This window comes from Papaver somniferum, chromosome 1 (assembly GCF_003573695.1).
Source record: "Papaver somniferum cultivar HN1 chromosome 1, ASM357369v1, whole genome shotgun sequence".
NCBI classification, from domain to species: Eukaryota; Viridiplantae; Streptophyta; class Magnoliopsida; order Ranunculales; family Papaveraceae; genus Papaver; species Papaver somniferum.
In genome coordinates, this window is record NC_039358.1 from 247,207,587 (window position 1) to 247,219,027 (window position 11,441).

The following is an 11,441-nucleotide window of genomic DNA, read 5'->3' on the forward strand; positions in this document are numbered from 1 at the left end:
CCAAAAAAAATTGGTTACACCAAATCGAATCTTTTTGTGCCAAATTGGAAAAAACAAAAAACAAAATCACCTTAAAAGAAAGATTTGACTAAACTTTAAATCGGAGAAATGGGTGCTCCTCCAATGAAGAAAAGGGGGTATGAAAGAAAAAGAGAAAAAAAAGACCATTGTAGACTCACAGGATTTAGTTTCATCTTAATAGGTAGAAATTGAGCAGATGAAATCTTTAGTGTTCCATGAAAAAGCAGCTCAACTTTGTATTTGAAGCAGAGGAGGAGGGTTTATGGCAAGATCAAATCATTAAGGAGATCTCTAAAAGAAACTGTCTTCACTCACTCGCTTCATAATGGCATGATCTGACTCAGTATCTGATTCTGACTTTAGGCCATTTGTTTTTCACAAGGCTTGTGTTTTTGAGATGTTTTAGATGATTTTGTCAGAGGGAGAGCAACATGTGAAGAGCAAAAACCTAATTCATCTCGCTGACTAGGTCCGATTCTACATATTTTTATCATCCAGACTGAAACACCCTTACTAAACGCACATGCCTGAGAGGCATCAACAAACAAAATTAAAGTTCCCGTGAACACAACTCATCTTTTTCTATCGCCGCCGCTTAATTACGGTTCGTGTTCTCCTCAAATCAGTCCCTCTGACAAAAATCTTTTGGATTATGTAAAAATCTTATTTCCGAAGGCAGGGTTTGATATTGTTGATGAACTGAGCTTCAAAAAAACATTCTCATTAAAGGTAGATTAAATTCAAAAACAACATAAAATAATCACAACAGACTTCGTTTCTTCTTTTACCACAAAAAATTTAGTAATGTGCAGTAAAACCCCTGCACCAAAAACCAACCGTTAGGTAAAAACTTGATACGCCGGACACGTTTTTAACGGTTCTGTTCTGGTTAAGACATCCTAAAGGCTCTTTTTTGTTTTGGTTCTATTTATGGTAACTGGGCCTGTAAAATAAGCTAGGGCCCTGTAATGAAAAGGAAAGGGCCGTGTATACATGGCACGAACCAAAAAACTAGCCCGAACAGATCAAGGCAGTTAAAATTACCATATTTAATAATCTCACACCGGGAAAATCAATTAAAGTAAATCGGTTTATAAGCAATTCCTGCAGGAGTAGATATTGCCAGTGGCGAAGAGTTGGTTGGTAAGGGTATAAGGAAAAGCTCTGTCCGTCGACGAGTATGAGATTAGCTCTGATTTCCAAGAGACCCTGGTGTATTCGTCATTGGCTTTTTTTGGATCCAATCACAACTTTTCTTTTTACTCAGGATTCTAAAACCATTAATAGCAAACAGAATTACAGTGAAAATAAGGGATGAATTACATTTACCATGATCTCATACTGGGACCCTTGCTTCAATATCTTGGAGTCTAAGCGTTACAGCTCTCTTTGTGAGCTTCTAGTCCTTAACTTCAGCCATCTTTACCACGTGCGGCCCAAGCAATTTCAATCCTTCCTCGGTCAAGGATTGTACGGTTATGAACTCGAGGAAGCAGTCTAGAGACACCCCGCTGTACATCCTTGAATACCCATAAGTTGGGAGAACATGATTAGTCCCGCTTGCAAAATCTCCCATGCTCTCGGGGGTCCAAGGCCCTAAAAATATTGAACCTGCAACAGATACAGAAAATTGTTGAAGTAAGCTATTATATTATGCAGAAGTTGATTCTACGAAAATTCATATCGAACAACAGAATTTTACAAGCTGCAGCTTGGGATTTTCATAGTTTTGACTGTTAAGAAAAAGTTTTTCATGCAAAAATAGGAGGAGGTGAAAAGCTCGAATACCAATTAAATATAACTACCTGCATTTTCGATGAATTCCTCCCAGTTCTCTGCATCTTTGACATTCATTATCAGATGCTCCGGGGCATACAAATTTGAAAAGGGGATGGCCTGGCGGTTTATCATAACCGAGATTTTAGTCCTAAAATAACATACACATTGAAGAATGGAAATCTCATATTCTGCAGTGAAAATAACATATCTGCTTCTCCGCTAGATTTCCATACGAATATCATGTTTCCAGTTTGTTCTACGTAAGGGTATGTTAGGATCTAAAAAGACATGATAAAAATACTAACCTCAACCATATCACGAGCTAACACAGTGAAACTGTGGGCAAGTGCTTTTGAAGCAAAATCTCCCCTAGGAAGACTCTGACACTGGGAGCTGATTTCCTTCTCGATGGCCTCAACATCTACACCATCTCCAGCAATTACAAGCACAACCTGACTGTCAGGACCATGCTCTACCTAAAACCACCAAAAACAGTATAAGGCCTACGCAATTGAAGAGGAATAGTAATACTAGAATATTTCGATGCAGAGGAATTCGCAAGATAAAGAAAATACTGAATAATTCGATTATTTTACATGAAGTTCACAATACAACTTAAATGAGATACTGAAAATAAATGTATCTATAAACACCTGGGACAGTAAATCAGCTGCTATATGAGCTGGGCTGGCATGTTTATCGGCAATAACCAGAACTTCAGATGGGCCCGCAGGCATGTCTATGGAAACCATTGCTTCACTGTTCTGCATCGTAAAAAAAAAAACAGAATGGATAGGTACATCAAGCTTCAAGCAACAATAATAAGAACTTGACGTAGATACAACAACAACCACCATGCCTTTAGTTCCAACCAAGTTGGGGTAGGCAACTTGACGTAGGTACAGAACATTGAAAATGTGAAGAAAAAAGTATCCACTGCCGCACTGCGCATACTCAAGACTTCTGCAGCAATATCTAATGTTCTTAATTGCACAACCATTCTGCAGCTCATCCATGAACATAATAGCCTCTCAAACACACAACATTTTAACACCATACAATTTAGCACAGCTTATCCATGAACTAAGCTGCAGTAACTACACTTGATCTTTCACTTCTTCAATTGCAGAGAGTTCTTAGCTCAATTAGAAACTAATCATACGAAATTTGCAAACCTGTCTAGCAAATCCAGAATCAGATATATCTGTTTCCCCAAAAAATCAAATTCCTAATCCTTAATTACTCTAAAAAATCAAACTTTCAACTGACTAAATAAAACCCATCATAAAAGAATTCTTTTGAAGCAAACCCAACTTCAATTATGAAATAAGACACACTAAGGTTGGGAAGTCACTATCTTTGACCAAGAAACAAAAAAGGGAATACAAGAAGCAAAGCTAAGTGCAAAAATAAAAAACTGACGTAGGTAAAGAAACTAGAAATGGTAATGGAAGTAATGAGTGCTTAAAATGAAGATATCACAAAAAGCACCTGAAGAATCATTTTTGCAGCAGTGACATATTGATTTCCAGGTCCAAAAATTTTCTCCACCTGCAAATCAGATAAAGTGACATACAGGTCAGCTCAGACAAAGGAACACCGTGTCAAACTTTTCCCCAATCTAAATTCCTTCAAAATTAATCAAAATGTTGGAGAACAGTAGCACCTTCGGACAAGATGAAGTCCCCCACGCCATGGCTGAAATAGCCAACGTATATGGAAAAGATTGATATTAGTGTTTCCATCCAAAACTGTATGTATATGCAAAATTACAGGATCTATTCCAAATGTATTGCTTAATAATGGTTATGGTTAGGAATAAACTGAAAACCGAAGGTTGTTGATCAAAATACTACCTGAGCTCCCCTGGCTTTAAGAATATGAGTAACACCTGCTTTTTTGGCACAATAAAGCACCTCCTAAAGAGAGAATGAAATTGAAACTGTTATTTGCTTAGCTTATGGTGCAATTAGTGGTATGATTTACAAGAGTAGATAAGTAAGTAATAACCATGCAAATGCTGCCATCTTTTCCTGGAGGAGTAGCCAGAACTACAATTTTGCATCCTGCAATCTGTGCAGGCTGGTGCAGAAAAAACAATATGTCAGCAGACCTGGTTACCGAAAATTGAAAATCACCAAAAAGCATATAGGGTAACAAATAAGGAATTTCCCTTTTAAACAGAAAATAGATAAATTACCACTGCAAGCATGAGAGCTGTTGAGGGTAAAACCGCAGTTCCCCCGGGAACGTAAAGACCCACAGAAGTAATGCACCTTGATACTCGCTTGCATCTAACACCCTGACCAAATAAAGGTCAAACTGATATGAGCTTCATTCAAGAAAATAGTGGAAGACAAGTTCATTTCATTATCAATTTTCCTACTAATTCATGACAGGACTACAATTTTCACTTTTTAGAAATGGACTAAGGTTACGCGATGAGAACATCCTTAGAAAAAAATAATAATTAGGTCTTGGACCATCCCCGCGTATACACGAACGAGGGTCTTCAGAGCTCTTTAAATTGGAGTGTTCTATCCCAAGTTTGCTAAAGTGATAAAAATAGGACGAGGGCTCGTGAACTTCACACCGAAACCCATTGGCATTCTTCCATTTCAGAGTCGTCGTTTAGCTTGAAACACAATTATTTGATTGTCGATCACACTAAAAAAATGTGAAACAGGAAAACAAGAGGAACGACGAAGTGATATTCTACTTACTTTCATGTTCTCAACTTTCTCTGGGGGAGCCTTTTGAGCATAATGAAATGCATAGATGTTATCGTAAGCAACATCAAATGCCTCTTTAACAGCTGGATCAAGCTGTGTCCACATCAAAAGAAATTGCTTAACCTTAGTCTTGTATAGCTACTCAGAAATGAAAATAAAATTGGTATTCAGCTAGCTGAGGATCAGGAAGATCAGCAACTCGCTCAATGATTTTATCAAGGGAAACTTTGTCGAACCTTGTGGTATACCTACAAAATGAACAACAGCCTGATCAAATTGCGATAGTCCATACGTTGAGCTCCAACATAGAAAAGAAAAGCCTTCACAAATCAGAGAGAGGCACACAACATAACAAAGAATTAAAAAAGCACCCACTCTGTAACTGCAGCATCGCCTCTGTTACGCACATCATCTACAATAGGTTGGACCTAATCCAGTACAATCACCACAAATCATGCAGGTGGTTAGTAAGATCATATCACATAAAGTAAATCTCCTATTAAACCTATGGGAAAATGAAAGGAACATAGAATAACTTTACCGTAATAAAAATGGAGAAAAAATCAATGCGAGGGCGAGCTTTAAGGCTATCAACCTCGGTTTTTGACAAGTCTGACAACTTATAAGATTTAATTGCACACCTTATAGTATTATTCTTCGGGTCTGCCACAACAAGAACAACTCAGTTACCCCTTAATAAGTATTAACCATTTCCCAACATCAATAAAACAAAATGAGGATGTAATAAACAACTTTTCCCAGTGAAACAAATTCACAAACACCTTGAATACACTGTTCAAATTTGGAAAGTCAGTATCTATATTCTTCTTTACTGTATCATGAACACTGAAATTTGGATTAATTAAGCTAAATACTGATTGAAAAAATCAAACTAACCCTACATTTCCAATCATATTTCTTGAATGAGTATTGCCAAAAATCGAAACTTTATAATAATGGGTTTAAATGGAAAAAAGAGATTACTACTTACTTGCAGAGAAACGGAGAAGAGAGTGGATTGATGAATATTTTGAGAAGGACCCAGAGAAATGGGGATTCCGAATCAAGCAACTACTCCTTTGATTAAGAGAAACAATTTGAATATCCATCCAATCAGCTCAATGCAAGAGACGTAATGCTTTAAAAAAGAAAAAAAATATATAACCACCAGGTTTTATGGTGTTCCCAGTCAGCAAACCGTGGCTTCAAGGGTTTATTCCTGCTCGGAAATTTCAGCAGGAAGAGCTTAAGAATGGGCAACAGTTGTATGTTTTGATAAATTATAAAGTAAATAATGATTAATCATTTCTAAATTAAGTAACTTACTGGGGTCCATAGAGCAAAAACTATTGCACTCATTTTAGTATGATTTCATATACTCATTCCGTTCCACTATTAAGTGACCTAGTTTAAGTTTGCACAATTTTTAAGACAAACAAGGAAAATAGTATTTTTAAGCATTTTTTAATATTATACACAATGTAGTTAATCTCGGCCGAGATACCGCCGATATTGACCGATATTTCACAGGTATTCACCGAAATATCGTGTCTCGGTACTCGACCGATATTCACCGAAATCCGATATTGACTACATTGATTATACCCTTATGGATAATAACTAGTGAAATTTAGAAATAGTTTATCTCTCAAAATACTCCACGGATGTTCGCAAACTTCATACCATTGAAAAACATTTTAAAACACCTACGTAACAAATATAAACATGCCTATCAAATTATGCATATTTCATATATATTTTTTATAATTAATTAAAAAGATAATTTAGAAATATCTCATTGATTAGTGATACAGGTCACTTATTAGTGGGACAAAATCTAAAATCGAATAGATCACTTAATAGTTGGACGGAGGGAATATAATTTATCTATAAAAACCAGCATATTATTTTAACACGGAGAAAGCATAATCTAATATTTTTTGTCTAAAAATCGTATAACTTATTAGAAAACGAATAGTCATTATTTGTTCCCATTTTAAAGTTGTATAAGTGGAACCGGGAAATAGGAAACGAACAATGTCCAATTTTGGGACATTTGTTTTTTTCTTTTCTGAATTTTTTTTCATTATTAAGAAACATTATCTATACACAAGAAAAATGTTGGAAATCTAGCCACGGGCTGAGCATCAACTCCTTTTTGAATTACAATTCTTATTCAAGTAAAAAGAGCATTACCAATCTTAGAATTGACGTCATAGCTGGCTAAGCAATTAGATTAAAAAAATTCAAAAGATTAATTAAATTAAAATAATAAAAATATTAAAAAATTAAAAAACAATGAAATCTTAGCAAATAAAGACATGTATATTAGTTCCACATCGCCCATTTCATAAACTGCAATAAAGTTTATCAGATTTTGTGCCCGTGCTATGTACCGGGCGAATCCGAAACTATTTTCCCTTGCCCCGTCCCAATGCATATTTTGATTTTTGTGTATCTCGGCTTCGCCTCACCCGATCCGATGCATACTTAGAATTTTTATTTGATTGGAACCGCAAATTACAGAGACGAGAAATAAACACTTTTCATTGGAACCAAAAGTGGTTGGTACATCGTCTAGAGTTTTGCTAAAATGAAACCAAAATCATACTGCAAATTACAGAAAAACCTTCATGTGTTACTATAGTTTTTTGGTTGTATTGTGCTCTGAGCCTGATACTACAGCGTCTTTTTTCACTCGTTATCTTGCAATCGAAAATGTTGAAGAAACGTGCTTTGTTTAATTTTGTGTAAAAGTTGTTGTTTATTTTTTTACCAAAAAAAAAGTAGTTGTTTTGGCACTTCAATTGCAATTTAGTGACGGGTCTCTTCTATTGTGTTGCACAGGTACATCTAAGGATTCACATAGGTTGAGGTCACCAAAACATTTTTAAGGCCATGCATCATGCTACATATATAGGATCTCCAAATTGTATGGAGTTTCTCGTGTATTTGCATTAGCATATTGTCTAACCTTTTTTAGGTATGGAATTGATGAAAACTCAGAAATAATCCTATAATTCTTTAAAGTCAAGCAAAGCAAGGTTTTTCAATTCCGCATCACCAAAATCTATATTTAGGTTGTTCTGTATGTTTTTCAAAACATCTGGAGCGTGCCCTGCAAGGGCAGTGTTATGAGCCAAATTAATAGGTTTGCAAAACAATTGTTATAATTAAAACTCTTTAACGGAAATAAGACATTTATGGGCTGGGATTATAATCTCAGAGCAACCACAGTGGGCGACTATAACTATAATTTTGGTTGAAAAACATGACGTAACGGAGCTGACTATCGATCAAATACTATACTATAACCAAATCCTAGACTAAATTTAGTCTTTAGTTTGTTTTTGATCGGGCGTGATTTATGAATACGCCCGACGTGAGACGCAATTATTAGTTACGTCTCTTTTCAGACGCAAATATTAGTTACGCCTGTATGAAACGCAAATATTAGTTACGCCCTATGGGACGTATTTTAGAATTGCGCGTGATATCAGGCGGGACGCTGGAATTGCGTCTCAATCAGACGAACTTTACAATTACGCCCGATGGGACGTAAATATTAGCTATGAAGCAAAACGCAAATATCAGTTACGCCTGAAAATAGATGGGACGTAGAATTGAAATTACGCCTGACGGTTGAAGAGGCGTAGACAGAAGTTACGTCCGATATGGAAGAGGCGTAGCTGTAGGTTACGCCTGGAAATGTATCAGGCGTAGACAGAAGTTACGCCTGGAAATGTATCAGGCGTAGTTGTATGTTACGTCTGAGATTATATCAGGCGTAGACAGAAGTTACGCCTGACACCATATGGGGCGTAATTTTAAACTACGTCCCATACTTCCACCAGTTTTACGAACTTTGTTTCAACTCCAACGGTCTTAAATGAAATTGAAATTTCGAATTTCACTGAGTACCGTTGTACAAATTGGAACGTTGAAACTTTTGGAACGTTGGCCATGACCGTTGGAAACTAAAACTGATGCCTATAAATACAGACGAGTTACAATCTATGTATCACAAAACAAAAAGAGGGAGAAACAGAGTAAAAAACAAAGTCATTGTTTTCAAAGCAGTATTATAATTTTTTTCATTTAACTCATTGCATTTTCTCTCCAATTAGTTTCGGATGTTTTTCATTTTACTAGGTTAATGGCACCCAGAATTCCTCGAGGTCCTAATTTTACAACAATAGAAGATTTAACCATGTGTAAAATTCATTTATCAATCTCTCAGGATGCTGGTGTTGGAACTGATCAATCAGAAGCGGAATTATGGAGTCGCATCAAACATGATATTGAACAATTATTACCTAAGAAGCCGAAGCGGCCTTGGGGCTCATGGCAGAAACGATATCAGGGGTTAAGCAAAGATGTGGCATTGTTCTCTGGAAAAGTGGGGGAAATAGAAGGTGGACATCATGCTGGATGGGGTCCTGAAAGGAAAGTAAGTTTTCTACAATTTTGCTCCCTTTTTTGTAGAACTTATTTTGTCGCATAACTTGCACATGAACTAAAATGTTACCGAAAAAAATAATAACTCGAAGAAGCAAGGCTGCGGTTCAAGGATTGTAATGATGGGAAGCCATTTAAGCATGAAGAGTGCTATCCAATTATGTTGGATAATATAAAATATAATCGACGATCAACATTTGTGTTCGACACGACGCACGATGAAGAAAATTATGACAATGACGAAGAGGATGAGCAAGGACATGATGAAGGAACTCAAGATGATAGTGAGATAGGAGACATAGAGAAAAGACAACGCGGTAAATATTTGGGTAAGAAAGAAGAGAAACGACTAAAGAAAACAGGGAGAGAAAAATCAAATGCCCAAAAGGAAATGATGAGACAACTTATTCAGGAACAAAAAAATTTCAATGCCCATTACGAAGCACAATCAAAATTCAAGATGGAACAAAGAGCAGCCGAGTTTGCGGCAAAACAAGCTGAGTTTGCGGCAAAACAAGCTCAGGAAGCGGCAGCTGCTGAATTACGCATTATTTTGACGGATCTCGATAAATTGGATCCCGTACAAAGAGAGTACTTCAAACTTCTAAAAGCGGACATTGTGCAGAATAAGAGAAACCAATCTTGGGCATAGGCTTATTATGTCTAATAGGTTTAGTAGAGTAATTGTGTTTTAAAATTTACTATTATTCTTGCCAGTTTAGATTATTATGTAATATTTGGATTTTAATATTATTATCGTTCGAATAAATTAACTTTAAAACTATTTTAAATTACTTAGAAGTAATTAAATTAAAATATGACGATGCATACATAGAGAAGAGATAACACATTTAAAGTAAAAAAGAAAAGAAAATGACATACCCAATAATTTAATAAAAACAAAGCAATGAGTTACACTTATCCTTGTGCCCAAGTTTTTAACTGTCCCCATATTCTGATCATATGTGTTCGATCAAGTCATCACGCAAGTTGGTATGCGTTTGTTTGTTACGCATTGCACGAACACGCTGCGCAGCTCTAATTGGGGAAAGTGCTTCACTGTTTCTCTTGATATAGCAACTGGTGATGGGTTCCTGCGCTGTTCATATACATGTGGCCAGTCACCGGGTAGACGCTCATCCTGAACTATCATATTATGTAAAATAATACAGGTTTTCATGATATAGGAAATCACATCTGGATTCCACATTCTTGCAGGTTGTTTGATGATTCCAAATTGTTGTTGCAGAACACCAAATCCCCGTTCTACATCTTTCCGCGCACCATCTTGCATCCCAGAAAATTTTATTTTGTTTCTCCCCTCTGGATGTTTAATGGACATAATAATAGTAGCAATATCTGGGTATATGCCATCACCTAGATAATACGACATATCATATGAATGTCCGTTTACCACAAAGTTCACTGGTGGTGATTTTCCTGTGACAAGACTACGAAGAACATAAGAACGGTTCATCCCATTAATATCATTGTTTGAGCCGGGCATACCAAAAAATGCATGCCAAAACCAGAGGTCATACGACACCACAGCCTCCAACACAATACTTTCGCTCCCTTTATACGCTGTGTAAGCCCCTGATTCTACCGAGGGACATTTATCCCATTTCCAATGCATGCAATCTAAACTACCCAGCATCCCTGGAAATCCCCTGCTTTTGTTTTGTTTAAGCAGCAGTTCAACATCACCAGCAGGTAGTTCACGCAAATATTCTTTGTCATACAAGTGGACAATAGTCATACAAAACCTACGAGTAGCTTCCAAAACAGCAGTTTCTCCAATGCGTAAGTACTCGTCTATTGCATCAGCCGCATATCCGTAAGCTAACATTCGAATTGCTGCAGTTACTTTTTGATGAGGGTTCGATCCCATAACTCCACATGCATCAGGCTTTTGAACAAAATATCGATTTACTCCCACAACGTCAGTAACTATTCGATTAAACAATTGTCTACGCATTCTAAATCTTCTACGAAATACATTTGGTGGAAAGGTTGGGTTCGGGCAAAAGTAGTCTCTCCATAGAAGTTCAGCTCCCTCATCCCGATTCCTCCATAATTTGATACGAGTTTGAGGCCAGGGAGAATTTGTAACAAGGATTCCCAAACTAACAACCATGTTAGTTTGATGAATTGCTACTGCATCATCATCGGAGGAATAAAAACTATTATTAGAAGAAGAAGAAGAACTTGAAGAACAATTGTTTGAGGTGATCTGGTAGTTTTCCATTATTAACTGAAAGAAAAGGTGTGTTGGTTTGTAGATACTGAAGACGAGGTGTTTTATTTATAAAGAAAATCCAAAAGTAAATAATAATTAAAAAAACATAAAGTTTTGTTTTGTCTGGCTATACATTAAATAAAAAACAATAAGATAAGATAAGAAGCATTAAAAGAGTAGACATACTGAAAGGAGTAGACATTGAAAAGAGT

The 11,441-nt window shown here is 36.4% G+C and overlaps 1 protein-coding gene and 1 pseudogene across 1 annotated transcript; both read right to left on the reverse strand.

Moving 5' to 3' along the window:
• Positions 1-851: 851 nt before the first annotated feature.
• LOC113340204 lies at positions 852-5,764 on the reverse strand (annotated as a pseudogene).
• A 4,185-nt stretch (positions 5,765-9,949) lies between these two features.
• On the reverse strand, positions 9,950-10,839 carry LOC113276201. Its single transcript, XM_026525775.1, has 2 exons — positions 10,275-10,839; positions 9,950-10,089 (listed from the first exon to the last, which is right to left on the reverse strand). The coding sequence occupies exons 1-2, from the start codon at positions 10,837-10,839 to the stop codon at positions 9,950-9,952; spliced, it is 705 nt and encodes a 234-aa protein (XP_026381560.1).
• Positions 10,840-11,441: the final 602 nt, after the last annotated feature.

Excerpts from the sequence above, each read along its gene's own strand:
- LOC113276201 (XM_026525775.1), bottom strand. The coding sequence starts at position 10,839 with ATGTTAGCTTACGGATATGCGGCTGATGCAATAGACGAGTACTTACGC. Across the intron at positions 10,090-10,274 it reads ATTTTCTGGGATGCAAGATG|CGCAGGAACCCATCACCAGT; the intron begins GTGCGCGGAAAG and ends GTATATGAACAG.